At 31.9% G+C, this 22015-nt stretch overlaps 2 protein-coding genes across 4 annotated transcripts; both read left to right on the forward strand.

Moving 5' to 3' along the window:
- Positions 1-1744: 1744 nt before the first annotated feature.
- On the forward strand, positions 1745-11193 carry LOC111295878 (uncharacterized). 3 transcript variants are annotated; one of them, XM_089769195.1, is made up of 9 exons: positions 1745-1862; positions 2503-2526; positions 3121-3226; positions 3340-3408; positions 4089-4582; positions 6217-6478; positions 8160-8368; positions 8868-8980; positions 10935-11193. In XM_089769195.1, the coding sequence occupies exons 1-8, from the start codon at positions 1858-1860 to the stop codon at positions 8932-8934; spliced, it is 1236 nt and encodes a 411-aa protein (XP_089625321.1). In that variant the 5' UTR covers positions 1745-1857; the 3' UTR covers positions 8935-8980; positions 10935-11193. The 3 variants fall into 3 exon arrangements, with proteins under 3 accessions (XP_089625321.1, XP_089625320.1, XP_022745391.2); XM_089769194.1 differs by lacking the exon at positions 10935-11193 and adding an exon at positions 9535-9754; XM_022889656.2 differs by lacking the exon at positions 10935-11193 and having other exon boundaries at positions 8868-9145.
- A 2075-nt stretch (positions 11194-13268) lies between these two features.
- Positions 13269-19985, forward strand: LOC111296778 (cytidine/deoxycytidylate deaminase family protein). The gene is made up of 9 exons (XM_022891227.2): positions 13269-13790; positions 14621-14755; positions 15677-15776; positions 15930-16055; positions 16157-16470; positions 17150-17269; positions 18071-18316; positions 18403-18528; positions 19491-19985. Exons 1-9 carry the CDS (start codon positions 13443-13445, stop codon positions 19752-19754), a joined length of 1779 nt encoding a protein of 592 aa, XP_022746962.2. The 5' UTR covers positions 13269-13442; the 3' UTR covers positions 19755-19985.
- The last annotated feature ends 2030 nt before the right edge of the window (positions 19986-22015 follow it).

A 22015-nucleotide genomic window follows, 5' to 3' on the forward strand; every position in this document is an offset into this window, starting at 1 on the left:
TAAAATTAAGATATATAAATTTATAATTTATGAAAAAAAGACTTGCCATTTATTACAAAATATTTGAATTATATATATATATATATAAATAATGATTTGTTAGTTTTTGGATTTAAAGAAATAGAGACAATTGAGGGAGAAAAAAGTTTTTTTTAAAAAAGAAAAAGGAAAAATAAAAAGAATATGATTATTTTGTCTATTATTTTATTTTATTTTTCACATTTCATATTTTCTTTTTTTTGATATTCTCTAATCAAAATAATATTTAAAAATTATTTTAAAAATTAATAATATAATAATTTTACTATCTTATTTATTATTTTTCAAAAAAAAAAATTCTCAATGCAAAGAGCGAGAGAGTAATGGAGGCTCCAACACATTGAAAAGTTTGAAATACTTTTAATTTTTTTCATTTTTTAATTTACTTTATTTTTTATTAGTATGTTGATAATTAAGTTAGTAAAATTGATTTTTTTTTTAGTGAAGGAAAATAATACATAAATAATAAACATGGTTTTTTATCTCTGAAAAGAGAAAAGAAAATAAAAAAGTAATTCAAAAATAGTATTATTGTTTTATTGTTGTTTGTCCGTTGATCAATATGCTTGTTAAGAATTAATGCAATATGTTAGTTTTGGATTTAAAGAAATAGAGACAATTGAGGGAGAAAAAAGTTTGTTACAAAAAAAAGAAAAAAGAAAAGTAAAAGAAAATGATTCATTTTGTCTATTATTTTAATTTTTTTTTCATATTTTATATTTTATATTTTCTTTTTTCCTTTTTAGATATTTTCTAATCAAAATAATATTTCAAAATAATTTTAAAAATTAATAAATTGATAATTTTATCATATAATTTATTATTTTTCAGATATACATTCACAAGATAATTAGGAGGCAAAATAATTCATAATGAATTAGTGATTTGTTTAATTCACAATGAATTTTACTACAATTGGTAAGAAAAATAGTGATTTGTGAAAAATTTTTTATATAATTTAAATTGGGATAATTATTATATAAATTGAAATAATTGTATAAATCTAATAATTTTAAAATTTAAAAATATTTAAAAATTAAATAATTGATTGAAAATTTTTTTTGATAGACAACTAAAATTAAAAAATTTGTGCATCCAAGTCAGAATTTTTATCCGATTTTCTTATATCCTATTATATTATATGTATGATATATGATTATTACTAGTAAATACCAAATACAATTATTGGCCAAAAAATACCAAATGCAATATATTTTTTTTAGTTTCTGATACTTTTAAAAAATAAAAAATAAAAAGCTACCTATCCATTGTTATTCACTCGTTGTCTCTCTCAAACCTCTCCTTCTTTATGTTTAAATTTAGACATAATAATTTAAAATATAGTATGATAATATAATATAATATAATATAAATATAAAATATAAAAATAATATTATTTAAAATTTTAATAATTATTATATTTAAATTTAATAAAATAAAAAAATATTTTATATTTTTATATCAAAACAAATTATAATAAGTAATTTTTATATAAAATATAATATAAATATATAAAATTTAATATTTTATATTATATAAATATATAAATCACAAGATTTATTTATTTTTGTATTAGTAAAAAAAAAAAAAAAGAAAATCGTAGTAATAAATAAATAATATAAATAATAAATCGACAATAACTAAAAAATCTTTATATAGTAATAAATAAATCATATAAATAATAAATCCATAATGAAAAATCTTTGTCTAAACGGTATCACGCCACTCTCTCCTGCTTTTCTCTGTTTCTGTCTCTCAGAAACTCCCAAAACCAAAGAGAGACTTTCCTCTCCTCCGATCCTTTATTTGTCTTGGTTTATGAGGTACTATCTCTCTCGATCTTCAATTTTCTTTTCTTAATCAAAGATCTGCAGCTTTCTTTTGCCGAAACCAAATCGATTCGCTTTTTATTGATCTTTGTTTTGTAATTTTGGGATTCTCTTTGAAAAATTCTTATTTTTTCTGCTGCTTTTGTTTGCTTTGTAAAGTTTTTTATTTGAATCTCGGTCATTTTTAAATACATCAATTAAATGTAAGAAAACTTTGGGATTAGATTTTCTTTTTGGGTTTTTAGGCCTATCTTGTTGTCAAGACAAAAAAAAAAGTTATTTTGGAAGAATTTTCTTGCCTTGATCCATAGTTTGTAACATCTTGGGCTTTTTCGGGAAGCTTTTTTAGCAATATTTTGAGGGATTGTTCATAAAGCTTTTTTCTTTGAATTTTAATTATATTGTTTATTTTATCTTGATTTCTTTGAATTGGTTTTCATCTTTTACCAAAAAGTGTTTTTTTTTTTTTTTTGAGATTTGATCCTCTGTTTATTAAAATAATATATTTATTTGGGCTTATAAAGGCATATACCTTTCGTGCAATTTTTGTCTAATATATGTTGTAATTTTACTTCTGATCACTCACTGATTGGTTTTAATGTTTGTTCCTTTGTCTTGGTTTGCATTTCTGCAGCTCGAAGGAGAAACCCACTCTTGGGTAAGTTATTTTTTATTTGCTATGTTTTCCATTTGTTCTAATTCTTAATGGTATTGGAGCTGACATTGAAAAGATATAAACTGGGTTCTCTGTAATGCTATGTATTATGAGTCCTTCATGTCAGGTACGTGACATATAGAATGAACTTTTGAAGTATTAAGCCAAAGTTCATGTCTTTTGGCTGAATTCTTTTTGGTCTCCTTGTCTATGAACCTTTTTGTGATTTATTTTTCTAGAACTGAACTACTTTGATTTTTACTCGAATCAATAATGGTACAATCTTCTTATGAGTAGGGAAGTTTGGTGTTTCTGCTAGACATATCGGTGTTATGTCTAATACAAAAAAAAAAAAAATTCTGCACATTTCTTCTTTCCTTTAAGAAAATTTGATTTCATTTATGGTTTAGATTGGGGCTGATGCTGAAAGATTTTCCATTTGACTTCCTAAAACTGAGCCCATTGGACTCAGTGCTAGCTTGTCTTTGAAAAACTAATATGCTAACAATATGTGGAAGAACCATAATAATATGTCTGTCTGATGTTCTTTTATGTTATCCTTAATTTGTGCATAAGTTTCATTTATTTGTTTTGCAGTGGTACGCGGATTAAGACCCGCAAACGGAATATTGCTGCGCCTCTGGACCCTGCAGCATTTTCTGATGCAGTGGTCCAGATCTATTTGGATAATGCTGGTGATCTGGTAAATATCATAATTCAAAATTTACATATTTTAATCTAGTTCAAAGTTAAGCATGATTGTAGGCTTCTAGTTGGTTATCTTTTGCTCCCTGATCAAGCACTTGCGCCATGCAGGAACTTATTGCCAAGAACATTGAATCTTCAGACCATAACTTCTCAAGATACGGTGACACCTTCTTTGAGGTAAACTTCTTGCTTTCATATGGAAATATCAATGTTTTAATATTTTCTGTTTAAAGGAAAATATTTGATAACTCTCTGCTATTAGATAATGCATTAAGAATGATGATCTACAGGAAAAATAGATGTGGGTTCCTCTCATGGTTGTGGCGTATGCATGCTAGGTGGTTATTGGGTTGATATTTCGAGGCTAACACTTGATCTACCTACTATGCATGCCTAGAGGTTTGACAGCATCAAGTTTCTAAGTAAAACTTGGTACTGGTAAAGACCATATTAAGAATACTTGACAATGCTCTTTCCCCTAAACTTGATTGCGCTGTTCCTCCAAATTATTGGCTTAGGTATCTGCTAGAATGTTAGAGTGTCCTTTTTATAGTTTTTGCTTGTTTTCATGCTAATTTTCTTTAGTTAAGGTTACAAGTAGTTGTCTTATAAGATAACTTTTTGCAGTTGGCCTATTGACTTTTACCTTCTTACTCTTTCACACTTAGAATTAACTAATTTTGCACAACAAAGGCCTAAAAATCTTGCGATAAAAAATATTAAAGCTAGATTTTTTCGATGTTTGCTGAAATTTTGAAGTTCTTCAGATCTTTGTAGTTCTATTTGCTTGTGTCCTCTCTTTACCCTTGTTGAAACTTAGTTCTACTGCTTTGGAGCGATCTAAATTGCTATCGCAGGTTGTTTTCACTGGAGGCCGCACACAACCTGGCACAATTAAACCTGATGAGGGGGAGCGCCACCCTTACTCTATCATAGAGTGTGATGCTAAACGTGAAGCCATTTTGCCATCTGTGATCTACATACAGAAAATCTTGCGCCGAAGGCCATTTCTGATAAAGAATCTTGAAAATGTTATGCAAAGATTCTTGCAGTCCTTGGAGCTTTTTGAGGAAAATGAAAGGAAGAAGCTTGCAATTTTCACAGCACTTGTTTTCTCCCAGAAGCTATCAGGGCTGCCACCTGAGACTGTGTTCCAGCCACTGCTCAAGGATAATCTTGTGGCAAAAGGGCTAGTTCTTTCATTCATAACAGACTTCTTCAAGGAGTATCTGGTGGATAATAGCCTTGAAGATTTAATTTCAATTCTGAAGAGAGGGAAAATGGAGGACAATCTCCTGGACTTCTTCCCATCCGCAAAGCGATCTGCTGAAGGTTTCTCTGACCATTTCATGTAGGTTTTATGGTTAGAGATAGAGGAATTGTGTCATTTATAATTTCACTGCTTGTCCTGATTCTCTGAGATTCTATAACATACACATCTTCTGGAGTTGGAGAAATTCTTAGTATCATTGATAATTGATCTGCATTTGATTTCCAAATTTATACTAGAGTTGGAGATCTAAAGTTTTGCTTTTGGTGGAAAAGGATCATAACTTTGTTGGGTTTGATATTTGGTGAATTGTACTTGAATTTGGTCCTAGTAGTGAAAGTGGGGGAAAGGAACGAAAGACATAAAGAATAAGATTGCCAAATATAATTTAACTTGTGCCATAATTTTTATTGGTTGAAATAAGTATTTTCATGTTTTAGACCACACCAGTGGTAGGCTCTAGAAATGTTAAATGTATTATTAACTTGATTATAATTCACAATTGTTCGAGATAAATGAACCTTGCTTGATTGCGGGTTTCATGTGATTAAGTACATATGTTGATGTCTAATACCATCATGACTTCGCTGTTTGAGAATATTGAACTAGGGCATGTTGGTATGCAGAACAATGGTCAGGATAGAATAAGAATCATAAGATATGTCAGTGGATAGGATATTATCCTATCCTATGTTTAGTGTATATAAGATTAAAAACTAGGATAGGATAATTTTATTTTTTACCATGTTTTTATTTATATAGGATTGAGGATAAGATAGGATCATTTTTTCTAATTGGTTAAAATTACCCTTCCTTAAATTAAATATAATTTAAATTATAATTTTATGGTTTTAATATAATTTAAACATATGATTTTTATCATTAAGAGCTAGATTGATTAAAAAAAAGCGTTATTTTATCAAAAATATTTTTTCACTCGAGTTTTTCCCTTTCTGTTTACTTTTTATTTATCCTTTTCTTTTGTTTTTTGTCTTTTTCCTTTTTTTCTTGATATTGGGGCTAGCCATCAGACAGGGAGGGTCATCTGGAGGGCTAGATCTGGATCCTCACCATGGGGGTTGGGGCCACCCAATGGCATGGGAGGGCCAGATTTGGTTGTTTCTAGGATGGATCTGGCACCAGTATCTCTGTTCTGCGTTGCCCTGGCCGGGTCTGATGCAGAAAGGGACTCAAGCCTCCTTCTGCCAACCTAAAACCTGGTCAGTGGTGGTGGTGGGAAAGGGAAGGAAGAAAGAAAAGTTGGAAAAAATAAAGTAGAAAAAAGAAAAAAAAGATGTGGCTTTTAGGCTGGCCAACCAAGAAATTACATTTGGCACCCTTTATTGGTTTAAGTCAACTTTCTATGCAACTTTTAGGGTTAAAATAGAAAATATGAAAATATCGTTCATCCTTTTCTATTAATCCTCCCATTTTCAAAGGATGGAGTTATCCTGTAGTAGAAGAATGATTCATCCTACTTGCAATCCTATCCTTTTAAGTGAACTTAAAACTAGGCATTGGATGATTTTTTTTTTTTTTGGTTATCTATTCATCATCCAGCACAACCTTGGTTTGTTAAATATGATCATGACAATGTTACGATGTGGGGTTGTACTGTATCTTTGTTTTTGCGAGTGAATTCATTCTGTCTTTCTATATATCGTGTTTCTTGACTGTTTTGAAACTTATTCATGCCTAATTATGTTGATTTTCAGCAAGGTAGGGTTGGTGCCCTTGGTTGAATACAATGAGAAAAAGATATTTGAGGTAAAACTGAAGGAAATGAAGTCTGCTTTGACAACCCAGATAGCAGAGGAATCCGATATATCTGAAGTCATTGAAACTGTCAAACAACGTGTTAAAGATGCTAAATTACCTGATATTGAGGTTGTACGAATTCTGTGGGATGTAATAATGGATGCTGTTCAGTGGTCTGGAAAGAACCAACAGCAGAATGCCAACTTAGCTTTGAAACAGGTAATACAGTTTATCTCTTGACATATTTTTTTTCCTTACCCTTGTTCAATGGAAACTCAATGTATCATAGGAGATGCAGGCATTTAGCAACACAATAATTTAATGGCCCAAACCCCAATAAATGGTTGCATGCCTGGTTTTTGTCTACACTGAAATGAAATGAATCTACCATTATCAAACATTATTTAGAACAGGTTCATAATTGCTAAGACCTGTATTCAGGAAATTACTTTATTCCACATTTGTTGCAAATATGTAAGAAAAATTATCAGAAAAAAGCACTATAAAGGGGTGTGCTAGTTACAATCTAGTTGCAAGAGGACAGTAAAATGTGTTGAATCTGTTGCATCTAATAAAGATTCTATTATAATATATGATCTACTGACGCTTCATGAACTATGGAACTCTCATGCTTGTGATCTGTTCGCTTTGACCGTGTCCTCTTTTTCTGGCTAAATATAACTTGTGTACATGTGCGGGCAATGTGGATGTGTCTAACTTTCTCAGTGATTGATGCATATTTTATTTTCTCCTTTCCCATGATTTAATTTGATTGGGTTTGGAAGGGGTATTGGTGGTGGCCTGGTGGGTAATGAGAAGGGTTGGGGAAAGAACAACAACCTGTTTATTATAAAGCAATCTTTTGGATGTCAATTCCTTCACTTAACTTGGCTTCGGGTAAGAAACTGGGAGTGGCTGACTTCCTGAGACTGCAATCTAAGGAAGGTTAGGGGAGAATTGATGCTTATGCAAATATCTTGTCCAATTAATAAATTATTGTGGTTTATATTGCTGAGTATGAATACAAATAGATGCTAGGTTGGTTGTTACTTGAATGATAACATCTTTGTTGTATTTCACATCTTGTAACTCTTCAGTTTAATTAATACTATTGGTTTGATACCTGTTAGTGCCTGGTCTTAGCTCTCTTATATCGAGCACTTTTCTGGTTCGTTGCTTTTGGATTTCTGCTGTACTTGGTTATCTCACTTCAGTGATAATCCTATTTCTAATTGGAGACAGTGGTAGTCAGCTTATGTGGTTGAGTTCCTTTCTTATTGTTTTCTTGGAAGATTATTTGATATCAAGACCTGGTTTATATTGATGAGTGACATGTAGAAGTAATCATTTTGCAGAATTTTGGCATAAGTTTGCAATTGTGTGAAGCTTCTAATGTGAACTTTGTTTTTGAAAACATTCTAAAGTAAAGTGCCGGCTCAAATTGTTTATATTTTTTTATAGACACCTTTCCAAACTTTGATTATGTTCTACTTGAATGATAACTATCTGACCTGAGCATAAGTTCAACACTTATCATTTCCCACAACCCTGCCCCATTAAATCTCATACTTGCCCCCATTTTTTTATAGACGCCTCCCCTGACTTTGTTTGTGTTCTACATGAATTGCATTACCAGTTACCACCTGATCTGAGCATTAGTTCAACAGTTATCCATTCCCACATATGCCCATTTCCTACTATGTTTCCATTAAATTCTAATACTTGCGCTTATAGCAGTATATAAGTAAAGTTGATGTAGTTCTGCTTGGCTAGATGATAGCTCTCTAGAAGTAATAAAGTGTTTGGGATTTTTGGATAACTATATGCTAAATTATTAGTTGTCATTTTGAGAATAAAAACTGGACTAAATTTTTTATTGAGATGTCCTTTCATGATAAAGGTCAAAACATGGGCAAAGCTGTTAAATTCCTTCTGCACCAGTGGAAAACTTGAGCTGGAACTTATGTATAAAGTTCAGATGCAATGCTATGAGGATGCGAAATTGATGAAGTTATTCTCTGAGATTGTGAGGTCTCTCTATGACCAGGATGTCCTTGTGGAAGTCACCATTCTTCACTGGTATCGCAAAGGAACAAATCCAAAGGGCAGGTATGTGTTCATTTCATATTTGCTGTCATATCATTGAGAAGTGTGGTGTATCATCATAGGCTCTGTTTAGCACTTGAGTGACTGGTAGGAAATATAGTAACGAATCAGAGCACTGAATTCTCTATGTTTTAGTTGAGGTGAAGGTTCAGTAGTTTTCTTTTGTTCTCTATTTTTATGTAAAAATGAAGGCTAGGCCAATTTCTGTGTCATCCAACCCACTTTTTGAGGTCATGAAAGGCAATAACTCACCTTTTGTCTTCTTTTTTTTTTAATGCTATAAATGTTGTTTAGGAGTCTGCTGCATCTGTGTTTGTATGTGTGTGAGAGTTGGGGGATATTAACCAAGTAAATAACTATTTGTATTACTGTCCTTTTCCCATTCTTGAACGCTAGCTTATTATACCTTTTTTTTTTCCTATTGAATTTTCTTTTCCTCACCCATGTTACATTCCTTTTGCTTCTATACGATCTTTAAGAATGTACTGGAAATTATTGGCAGGCAAACCTTTGTGAAGGCACTGGAGCCCTTTGTGAAATGGCTGGAGGAAGCAGAGGAAGAGGAGTAAGTGCGCCAACAGTACTAGTGTGTGATCACCTTCCAAGAGAAAAAAGGTGATCAACCTTGTACTTGTTCAATTGTTGTTTTAATAGCTATCTGTTGGAGAGACAATCAACTCATAATTGGCAGATCGTTTGACATTTGGTGTGCCTGTTGAAGCATGTGCTGCTAAAATTGATGGATTAATATTTTAAATAAACAATGTTGCTTTTGTACTATCATTATGGTAGATGCCTCTTGAGCATGTGCTTTTGGTTGAATTCAGTACCTTCCTAATTGCTATGGGTGATTTAGGAGTATGCTTTTAGAACTTCGGAATGGAGTACCCGGTTAATGTGGTTTTAATGAATAGGAAGATATGTGTCAACATATAATAAATAAGTATGGTGGAAGTTTTTAAATTTCTTTGGAATGGAGTTGAAGCTTGCTAGCTGTTCTACTATATCCGGTCTTTACAAATTGTGGCAAAATAAGAAGATTACTCATCTGAATTTACAATCATAATCATGTTTTGATTCTTAACTTGGTCATGAATGAATCTTGATGGCTAAACCCAAAAGCATTTACCCAAATTACATTTATCCCTTTCTTTCATTTTCTGGTGTAGCTTCCAAAGTTCAACCTCGATAGTAGCTGCCCAAACTGGTAGACACTCATCGTATATGCTTTACTTGACAAGAAAGATGGAAACGAGGTTTTGCTTTCTTAAAAGGACGGAAAGAGACGAAGATAAAAAATTTATTAATACAATGGTTAAAATTAATAACCATTTTTTTTTTATTTTGTAGCTTAATTATTAGATTAATAATGGTTTTTTGTTCTTAACCTTTTCCATTCTTTCTTTTTTATTTTTAACTTTTTTTTTATTCTTCCTATCAAGTAAAACCTCATAGATAGATGTGATGAAAATGGATTTACTTGGAAACAAATGAATTGTTTTTAATCCACAACCCAAATTTGATCTTAAGAAATTTCTTGAAATTCAGCTGGTGAAATAAATTTGGTAGGCTTATATTGACATATTATCATAAAAGTCGTGGAGAAATTTATTTACACACTATAAAATCAAAAAAGTTTAACACATTTATTGATTTCAATATATTTAAAAGGAGATTAAATCATTTTTTCTTATGTTTTATAACCAATTACATACCACCATTTGTCATAAAAAGTGTACATCATTAATTAAAGATATGAAAAAAAAGGATGTGTTGGTTTTATTTTGTTTTATCATTTTAAATTCCTTTATCATAATAATGTTCAATTATAACTTTAAAACTATCTAAAGAAACAGAGTGAAAAAAAAAACTTAAATCTAAGTTGGGGTTTGAATGTTGTTTGATGAGATATTGCTTGATTGATGATTCTGACCTGAAAGTGAAAATAAATTGTGGGATTAGAGTTCACTGAACATTGAATCGATGCAAAATTAAGGCAAAATATTTGCCTTTTTTGTCATCTTCAGGTTGGTTCCTATAAATCCAATAAAGAATCTATGTTACATGTATTTGAGTTTAGGGTGATATTTATTTGGTTTATTTGATTTAGGGTTTACAGTTTTTTTTTTTTTTATTATTGGTTTGTTTGATATTAGTTGCTGTAAATCATTTAAGTTTTTTTATTTTAATATATATTTTTCTTATTTTAATAAAAAATTACGATTTTAGCCTTAATATACGTATACCTAAATTAAAAACCTTATCAACTTTCTCAATCTCTCGTGTTCTTTTTTATCTTATTTACAGCAGCGACCCCCTTTCTCTCTCTCTCTCTCTCTCCCGAATCTCAATCCCATCTTGATTCTTGACAGAGCAGTCATTCCTACCAACATCCTTACTTTGGCATATGCTTTTGACCTTCTATGACATCAACTTTTTTATTTTAAAGCCTTATTTTTGAAACTTCATTTCCTTAAAGGAGTTCGAACAACATTGAAATTCCACATAATTGATTCAGGGAGTAATGCCGAATATTAACCATGCGTAGAACAATTTATTCTTTGTGCAGGTCTCCAAAATTTGGAGTAAATTACAGGTGCAATAATTCTTATGGTTCTCAGGCCCAGGTGTTCTTTCGTTTTTGGTAGGAACTTCATGCTAAAGCTGCAAAGTAGAATTTGGGTTAATAACTTTTGTAAATTTGTTTTTATTAATCAAAATTAATTATTATTGAGAAAAGTGAGTATTCCCACGGGCTCATTGAAATTTAAAATTTGATGGTTTCGTTATTCTTTCTTTAATAATGTATACTTAAAAGCCATTTCTCAAATTTTGTTTTGTATTTTTTAGATTTAATTATTTGTATTTAATTTGTTAATAATTATTGTTCGAATAAATCTAACCAATCAATTTTATATTTGAATTTTTTTTTTATTATGATTCAAGTTTAATTGAACGAGTTTAAATTTGACTTGAATTTTATCTTGAATAGAGTTCAAACTTGAAAAATATAAATCGATCAAATTTGAGATGAGCTTCAAATTTCAATTTTCAAGTTGAGCTTAACTCGAATATTTTGTTTTATTGACTCAACTCAATTCGATTACATTCTTAATTATATTATTATAAAATATTTTTTTTATGTTGAATCTAGTTATAAGTTAGAAAATAGTTTTACGATAACATATGTAATACCTCTTTTATCAGTATGATAAACTATATTACCAGTGTCAGATAATTACATATTTACTTGGAGCATAAAGTTTTTATACCAAAAATGGTAGAATTTGTCCATGTACCTACAAATTCGCCAAATGACTCAAATGTTGTAATTAATGTGGAAGATAATGCATCAAATCTAGGTGGACCTATTAGTAGTATTGTAAATGATGCTTTAAGAGAGTGTGGTTTAACAAGTAATGTTATAAATGATGTTGACAGAGATGAGGCCATAATGATGAATTAGATAGTCATGATGATGAGGTTAAATGGGTGTTTGGTGATAAGATAAGGGAAATAAGGGTATAATATAATCAGTTTAGACAGAAAAAGAAGAATAAATGTTTTAGGTTGATGATGTTTCACTAGAGATTGACGCTTTTAAGAGGGTTGTTGAATGAAATAAAAAAAATAGGATTGTAAGAGAAGAAAAAGCTCAGGCTGCTACAACGAACAAGATGGGTGATTATAGTGGGAGTGAAACTGAGTTGTACAACCTAAATTTTCAAAAAAATTTCAAAATTTTAAAAATTTAAAATAATTTAAAAATTTTTTAAAAATTCAAAAAAATTAAGAAAAATTTAAAATTTTTTAAAAAAATCTCAAAATTTTATAAAAATCCAAAAAATTGAAAAATACAAAAAACTGAAGATTTTAATAAGAATATTTTTAAAAAAATTTAAAAAAATTCACAAAACTTAAAAATATTTAAAATAAAAAAATATAAAATTATATGAAAGTTTTAAAAATTTTTAAAAAATTAAAAAATTGTGAAAATTTTTCATATTTTTTGAATCTTTGAATTTTAAATTTTATATATTTTTTAATTTTTAAATTTTTTGAAATTTTTTGGATTTCTATTAAAATTTTATTTTTTTTTTCATTTTTTAATTTTTAAGAATGTTTCAGATTTTTCAAATTATTTAATTTGTAAAAAATTTTTAGAAAGTTTTAGAATTTCTTAAAAAACTTTTTAGAAAATTTCAAAAATTTTTATATTTTCAAAAATTTTAGATTTTTTTTTAATTTTAGATTTTTTAAGTTTTTTTTAATTTTTTCAACTTCAAGAAAATTTAAATTTTTTTTATAAATTATCATTTTTTTGAATTTTTATTAAATTTTCAGCATTTTTTAATTTATAAAAATATTTCATATTTTTTAATTTTACAAATTCTAAAATTTTTTAAAATTTTAGAAAATTTGAAAAATTTTTAAATATTTTTAGAATTTTTTAGAAAATATTTAAAATTTTTTGAAAATTTAAAACCTTTTTAGTTTTAAAAATTTTTTTAATGTTTTTTGAGATTTTTTTTGAAATGTGAATTATTTTAAAAATTTTAGAAATATTTTAGAATTTTTTATGAATATTTATGAATTTTTTTAAATTTATTTTAAAATTTTAAAGTTTTTTAGAAAAATATAAAGTTTTTTTAGAACTTTTAAAATTTTGGAAAGCTTTTTAGACTATTTTGATTTTTTTTTGGTTGACGTGAAATTAATGGTGTAATATTGATTGAATTTTTTAATACTTGTTAATATTATATTAGATGTTATTATCACCTTGATAAATTTGACTAATGACATTAATCACGTATTATAACGTGATAACAGAATAAAAATTTAGATATTATTATGTTAATTTTATTTTTTTAGACTATAAATTGATAGAGAATGTATAATTTATGGGCAATTTTAATGTTTAACCCCAAAAAAAAAAAAAAAAAAAAACCCATCTCCACTTGTTTGGGTCAAAATTTACTACTGAATCTGATTACTTATATTGCATCGCAATTACGTATCAGTCACAAATGCACAAGAGAGGGAGAGAGAGATAGAGTTTGAAGACCTAGGAAAAGCAATGGCGCTTTCATTTGCAGTCGGAGCTTACTCATCTCCGATAATGTGCAAAGCCACCAGCGTCAACAACCACTCCTACGCCCAAGACTTATCGTACATCCGACGCGCCGCTGAGATATCCGACAAGTCGGCGGGGTTCACCTCTCCCCACCCGAATTTTGGATGCGTAATCGCCACAAGGTCAGGAGAGGTGGCCGGGGAAGGTTACCTGTATGCCCAGGGCACAAAGCCGGCGGAGATGTTGGCGGTTGAGGCTTCCGGCGAACTGTGCAGAGGCGCCACTGCTTACCTTAACATGGAGCCTGGAGATTGCCATGGGGATCACACTGCTGTCTCTGCTCTTGTTCAGGTTTTAATTACCTATTGATTTTGTTTAATTAATTATTACTGGGAAGCAGTGTCTAAATTTGGGTTTCTTTAGTAAATGAATTGCAATATTTGTTTTTTCATTTTTTTTTGAAATTAGGTTTTGCATTTAAAAGGATCTGTTTAATTAGTTTTATGCTATCAAATTTTTATGTCTATTGGCATAACAAGGACTTAAAATTTAAGGCACCACGTAATTTTGATATATGCCAAATGCTTGATGGATCTGTTTACAGTTACATTATCTGGGTTTAATGTTTCATTTAGAGGTGTTTGGTCCAAACCAACGGTTAAATTGACCCTCAAGTATAAGGAAACAGAGGACTGATTGCCAGAACCTAAATGCCGGAGGGACAGAGATCTAGGTCTTTGGTGCATCATGAACTCCACTACAGTTAGAGATGAAGTGAAGTTGAATGCTGGGGAGCTTCATTAGAGATAAAGAAAAGAATCAAAAGACTACATTTTCCAGAATACTGGACCAGTTATGCTTGTTTCTGATGCCACAATTGACTGATTAAATTAGGAATAGTATTGGTGGTTTTAGTAAGAGGGTAGATAATTTTGTAAATTGGAGCCTTTGTGGGTCTTAGGGACTTTATTTAAAATTCCTCAACTCTTGGTTGCTTTAATCCTGTGTTGTTTATATTTTATCTTGGTTACTAATATTTTGTTTCTGAATTTCATGATCAGTTTTTACTTTCTATCTGTTTCTTTCTGCTGACCTTCACTTAGACAGACAATTTAAAAAAAAAAAATTTAATTTTCATATTTTTCTGTAAGTTGCCACATCATTGATGTTCTGTAAATTAGGCAGGAATCACAAGAGCTGTTATTGGAATCAGGCATCCTTTGCGGCATCTGAGAGGCAATGCAATACGTGCATTAAGGAGTCAAGGTTTGCAGGTTGATGTTCTTGGAGAGGATATGCAAAGTAAAATTGTGGAGGTATAACTTTTAAACTGCATGCGCGGCATGTTTTCTTTCTTTATATGTTTTTGGTTCTTTTGCCTTACCACGTTATTAAAATAGTAATGTACACATTTTTGCCGTGTTTTATCCCCCTATTTTAATCCATTTCTTCATTTGTTTGAGATATGATCTTTTAACTATAATTTGACTTACATCTGCTACATACACCTGTATCTGTTCCTTTTAATTGGAAGACTTATTACATGCACCTGTAGCTCCTTCCGTCTTCTGCAGCCCTGCTTACAACTGATATTTCTCGATCATAAGTGTCTGTTATGTATCGTTATGATTTCCTTCTGGATTGTGTACAAACTTGATCAATGTGTTGTTAGACGAAATGGAGAATACCAAAAGGAGGATACCATGCTCTATAACTGTTTAAAGAATATAAAGTGCTGTTCTCTTTTAAAGGTTTAAAATTGAATAGCTGATACAAAGCACATTCAACAATCTTTCCTTTAAAACTTATTAGGAATGCGCTTTCTTGAATGGTCTCCAATTTGCTAATCTGATCTGAGAAAACAATTTTTAGAGGAGAAAGGGAATATGATGCCTAATGTTGAGAATGCATCAACTTAGATAGCAAACTATTGCTGGTTAGGGCATAGCAAGTGTCCAGAAGGTTATGCTCTTTAATGCCTATTACAATATGTTAGCTGGAATAAGGAGAAGGTGACAGGAGAAACATTTTGCTAGAAAGAGTATCGAGAAGTCAAACTGCACTGCAGAGCTCCATGAACAGATTACACTTTGATGCAGCTGTATTTGTGTTCATCATCTGATTTTTTTTTATTATGTTCTATCGATATTATGACTTGTTCTTTTATTGTAATGTTTCCTGCCAAATCTGCAGTGCTTTCCATGTAATCCTTAATTCATCTAAACTTTGTGTTGTAGGAAACTCAAAAGGCATGTCTCCTTGTCAATTTACCTTTGATTTATAGAGCTGCTTCTCGTGTTCCATTTTCTGTTCTTAAGTATGCCATGACCCTTGATGGTGAGTAATATGCATTAAACAATTTCAATTTTCATTTTTTCCTTCCATATTTTCTTTAACTTTACTGAAGTGTGAATCAGAATATCATCTTACTTTTGAGCAAGCTGTTAAAACGTATGAGTCACTTCTGACAGTCTTTGTTGGAGGTAATAGGAAAAATAGCTGCAAGCAGTGGACATGCAGCATGGATAAGCAGCAAGTTGTCTAGGGATCGAGTTTTTGAATTGCGGGGTAGAAGTGATGCCATTATAGTTGGAGGGAATACTGTGCGTAGGGATGGTAAGTATCATCAATACCTACCTCTTCCCATTTGGGTGATAAAGTGCTTGATTAAGCTCAGAATGTTGCTGTATTATCTTCTAATTTATGTTTTCATGTAGACCCAAGACTGACTGCAAGACATGGAGGTGGGCATATGCCAATTCGAATTGTAATGTCTCAAACACTTGATCTTCCTAAGGAAGCAAACCTTTGGGACCTATCTGAGGTGTCCACGATAGTTGTAACACAAAGAGGAGCCAGGAGGAGTTTCCAGAGATTTCTTGCATCCAAAGGAGTTGAAGTAGTGGAGTTTGACATCTTAAACCCCAGGGATGTAATGGAATATTTTCATGACCGTGGGTACCTCTCCATTTTATGGGAATGTGGAGGGACTCTGGCTGCATCTGCTATTTCGTCGGGTGTAATACACAAGGTTATTGTCATCTTCTCTCATTTGGTTTTTAATATATATCTATATATATCTATATATATATATATATATACACATATATATACATATATATACTTTAAAGTGTGCTTGTTCTTCAGCTGAATAGAAATCAAAGTCATAATAAGATGCTAATTCCTCAGCTGTCATTTCTAATCATAAGAGAACTGGATCTTTGAATAATTTGAAACCATGGTATTATTATTAGTCATTCATTTGGCATTTCATATAGTCCCAGCCTTTCTCTTTCAATAGTACCTCAATTCTTTCTCAGATTTTTTTGATATAAACATTACCAATTATGATTTCTATTTTTTTCAACTTTAAATGTTCTTTTTTTTAACCCTGGAAATAATCCAAAAGGTCATTCTACTAATAATAGTAGCTTACACCCCAACTTCTCTACCTCCATTCATCTATGTGCCGGTTACTGCTATAAGCTGCAACTAGCCAGTGTATGCCCTCCGTTCAAATTTTATATTGCAAGCTTTTGTCTGTGTTATGAATAAAAGATTCCATCACCTCTTAGGGCATAGAGATTTAATTCCAAATATTGCTTCTGATGCAGAGTCGTCCATTTTTTTGGCCAATGAGTTATTGTTTATTTATTACATCTGATACTCAAGCCACTTACTCATTTATTGTTTTTTCCTTCTGCTTGTAGGTTTTTGCATTTGTTGCTCCTAAAATTATTGGTGGGAAGAATGCTCCTTCTCCTGTGGCTGAACTTGGGATGGTTGAGATGTCACAAGCCCTTGATGTGATTGATGTTTGCTTTGAGCAGGTTGGCATATTGAAAGTTTTGTTTACTGTTCACTTTGTGTTATTTTAAGTATTTGCATCTATCCTCCTCCCCTTCTCAATTTCTTGACCAAATAATTGTATCTTGAAACATAATATGTATTCCTGCCTACTCTATATGTTGTTACTATAGATTGTCCTTGTGTTTGTTGGTCTCATTCATGGCTAATATGTAACTGCTCTCATAGTTGGTGATCAATAATTACGTGTTGGCATATTGCCTTAACAAAAGGGAAAAAGAGAAATTAAAAAAAAAAGAAAAAAATTATTGGTAAATGGTACAACTTGAGTAGTAACTTTATGGCAACAACGACAATAACAACAAAGTGATTTTAAGTTTGATGAAATCATTGGTGTCATATTCCATTGGAGCATTGTGAGATATGACAAGGTGGGGGCAAGTAAGAAATTTTAGTCTATTCCCTCAACTAAGTCTGGAGAAGTCTTCTTCTAGATCAATATGTTCTCGTTATTTATCTACTTATTTATTTCTGTAGATGCTGTGAGGACATTTGCCACAGGGATGACACAAAATGCATTTCATATTATTCCATGTTATAATTAGGTTTCCTGTTGGTTTGTTTTGTTCTTTGGAAGATGCACAAAAGCATTTAAAACTAAATGGAAAAAAAATTGAAACATTATTGCTAGGTTTTATTATTATTATTATTATTATTATGAAGTTTCCTTGTCCACCATTTGGCTCTTCTTTGGTACAGGGCCTCCTTTTGTCTTTATGTTCATGTTTGTGCTTCATTTTTTGCTTCTGGCATTTGAATTACAGATTGGACCCGATATGCTTATCAGTGGATTTCTTCAACCTATACCGGATTTAACACCCACTATTCCTTCAGAAGATGAAACCTTTGCAATTGACCCAACTGTTTCTCCTTTTGAGTCGAGTATCATATTCTTCTATAAAACATGGGATCCTTATGGTGCTTTCTCAAATTTTTCTCCTCATCCAATTCAAATGCCTGATGAAGATGGTAATTATGCCACTTGGTCGAGTGTAGAGCATTATTACCAGGTGAATGCCCTTTATTTGTGAACTCCATTGCAGCTAACCTTGTTTTGTTTAGATTCAATAAAGCTTTCTTATATTTTTTCTTTTAGGCAAACAAGTTCATTGGAGTCAGCAATCTGGTAGCACAGGATTGCATAGGAAAGATAAAATTGGCAAAAAGTCCAGAGGAAGCAGCACGGATGGGCAGGTTAATACAGAGGCAACACCCTAATCTGGTATGCTCAACTGTAAAAATTGGAGAATTTAGATTGGTTTCGTTTGTTTAGTTCTTCAGGTTGCTATATAGCTTTGAACTTTGTTCTATAATATTATGACATGGACCCTTATAGGTTCTAGTTTCCTTTTGATTAATGACTGTTGTTGTACACCCAAGCGAATTTATGGTTACGGAGAAAATTGGCCCTAAATCATTTGGTATTGAATACAACAAACTGTTTACGTCTAAGATGGTTTTCCATTGCTGAATTCTAACTTTATAGTTCAGAATATAATTTTAATTTAGCTAATCTGGGCTTATTTTTCTATTTTTTTTCTTAAGGTTAGTTTTCTTCTGTTGTCTTGTCTATTCTGTCCCCGTGTACATGTGTGTTTGCCCTCATGAGCATGTACCTGTGTGTTTATTTTGTGGGGTGGTTTGAATTGTTCTGCATGGGGATACTCAAATATGCTCTTCTTTCTGTACAGCATCCAATATTATGGACATCTAGTAGTTATGGTATTCCACAAATTAACAGCCACTAGAGGGCCGAGAAATTGCTTTCTTTCTTAGCATAAAACAGTGTTTTAACTTTCATTTGTTTCCATTAATGATGCCATCCTCTGGACAGACGGTAGAGAAATTTGGGAGCTGCAAAATTCAGAAAATTAATAGTTACTCCAAAGAAAAATAGTTGATTTAATTTTTCGTCTGTCTTGTACCTACCATATTGAATAGTTTAGTGTTAAATAAAAGGCTCCGAGTTATGGAAACAACCTCTCTGCATAGCAGGGTTAAGGCTGCATGTGTCTGACCACCTCTGAACTCCACAATACAAGAGGCTTGCTTCTTTACATGTAGACAAATCTGGGGCCTTGGAGGTTACGGTTTTCTTAGATTTGAATTCTATTTATATTTGTTGCTTTTTGACTTCAACATAGGGTGAAACTGATTTAGGCTAGTGTGTGCAATACAATGCAGGTAAGATCTGATTGGGAAAGTGTGAAGATTGATGTTATGTACCGGGCAGTGAAATGCAAGTTCTTGATATATCCTCACTTGAATTCCATGCTGCTGTCGACTGCTGGGTCGGTTCTAGTTGAAGCTTCACCTCATGATCTTTTCTGGGGTGGTGGCCGTGAAGGTGAAGGCCTGAATTATCTAGGCAGGCTGCTGATGCAATTAAGGTCGGAGTTTCTTGGTGAATCATCTGCTGCAAGTGAAAACAACTGCTCGGCTGTATGATATTAATGCTGCAAAATTTACACCAATAGGTTATAGACCCACCTAGGTTTGATTTCACTGTTGTAACATTTCTGTAGTATTAGCATTATGCAACAATGTTCACATTTTCCTATTTTGAGAAAAATTGTTTTGGCTGAAATACAGAGTAAGGCTCTATATTTTAATTAGTTGTATCATATGAATCCATAATCTTTTATAGCAATCATTTGAGCCCTTTTTAATTATTTACAATTTAATTGAGGTTTTATTTGTATGAAAATGTTAATTTCTTTTGCCAATTAGTGTAGAGTTAATAATGATGGGAAATGAATATTGTTATATGGCATATTTTTTTTAATTACAGGCTAAATGTTGTGGACCAGGTTTTATTGGGTTTGAAATCATGAACCTAGTTTTATTTATGGTAAGCTATTTCGTGTATGGACCTCTTTATGCTCTTTTTTTATTCCAGATTGCTAGTTGCTGTTAGGAAAATGGAGAAAGAGTGAAAGGCTGAGAGTACTGCAAGTCCGAGAACTTGAGAATGTAGTCATAATTGTTGCTCGAGCATAAAGAGAAGCTGGGGGGTACTTGTGTAGGTCATTCAATTAAGCAAATACCAAAGTGAATCTTCTCTCCAAGTTTCTTCTCTTATTCTATCTTCTTCCTTTATTTTCTGTTATTTTCATTCTTTGTTTTCTTTCTGTGTTACTATCGCTTTTTGTTGAACATTTTGGCTCATATCATTTGGTATCAGGCTTAAGATTATGGCATGGTTGACGATGACATTATCCAATTGGAAAGGAATGTCATTTTGCTATGGATGAAAATTGAAATTTTGGGGGTGAAACTGAACAACACTACTGAGATAGAACATGGATGTTCGGTTTGAAAATTTTGGGATGGAGATTTAAAAAAAAATGTTTGAGCAGATTGTCTCGATTAGATGATTCATCGATTCATCCAAAGATAGGGCCATCGATCCGGTAGAGCATGACTCGCCAACAGACCAGTCAATAGAGCTTGGGTTATCTGACACGCATCAAATTTGGTTGTTGGATACACTATCTCGGGGAGCCCTGATGATTCGAAACCACCATTGGAGGTTCGGCCAAAACCATCTTTGAAGGGTAGTAGAAGAAAATGATCTGGCAGCCACCACCAATCTCTCTTCTTCGTATTCATGTGTTGATTCTTTTTTGGGATTGGTAAGTTTTTGTCTCCAACCCCTAATCTTCGTTTCCATCTTTCGGCCGTCTTGGAGAAGAGAAAACGAAAAACCTTGAAAAAAACAAACGCAAAAATGAAGTACAATCCTCGCGTCTCCTCTTCTCGTCGCAAGAATCGCAAGGCCCATTTCGCATCCTGATGAGCGCGCCACTTTCCTCCGACCTCCCCTCAAAATAAAACTTTCGGTCCATGCCGGTCTGAAAGGACGATGAAAAGTGGTTCAAGCTTACCGTCGCAAATGGGTCATCTACATCGAGCGAATCACTCGTGAGAAAGTCAATGGATTCACTGTTAATGTGGGGATCAACGCTTCTAAGGTTTTGATTACGAAGCTGAGGCTGAAAAATGACCGGAAGAGTTTGTTAGAAAGGGTTTGTTGTTTACTTTGGAATTTCACAAATGATTTATTAAAATTTTAATGCTATTTGAACTTCAGGGATATATTCTTTTTATTAAAGCATATTGAAATGTAGCTCCCCATAATGTTCTTTGTACATTAGATTGACAAGTAGGGGGAAAATCTCCTTCGATGTCTGCCAATTAGCAATTCTTGGCTCATGATTTGGTGTACTTTCTTTCTTCTATTTTATGTTATTCCATTTGAATTCTGTTCTGTGCCATAATTTTTATTCTCAACAGTTGTTAAGGATGATTTAGGTAGTTTTGAAATGAAAATGCAATCTGTCTGGTATAGCTGTATCCTGTTACCGAGCATGTTGCCTCAGCTGTAATATCGCTGGGTCAATTTCCAGCCAAACGGGTGTGCTTTGGTAGCCAACCATGCAAACAATCAGAGAAACTGTTCCTGTTCTTGGCAATTGATGCAGTAATCAGGCCTTCACTAGTTATCTTTGAAATGTGAATTGTGAATTGCAATCTTTGCTTTAGTATGTTGACACAAATGTATAAATCTAAACCCAGCACCTTGTTGCCTCGGAAGATTTTAAGCAGGTTTGACTTTTGAACCCAAAAGTTCTCCTGTGAAAGACAAATCAAGACATACCAGAGAAACACATGTCTAGGTTGAAAAGGAAAGCCGAATTGCAGTTATA

This window comes from Durio zibethinus, chromosome 12 (assembly GCF_047325235.1).
Source record: "Durio zibethinus cultivar Kanyao isolate XHJ-2024 chromosome 12, ASM4732523v1, whole genome shotgun sequence".
Taxonomy (NCBI): domain Eukaryota; kingdom Viridiplantae; phylum Streptophyta; class Magnoliopsida; order Malvales; family Malvaceae; genus Durio; species Durio zibethinus.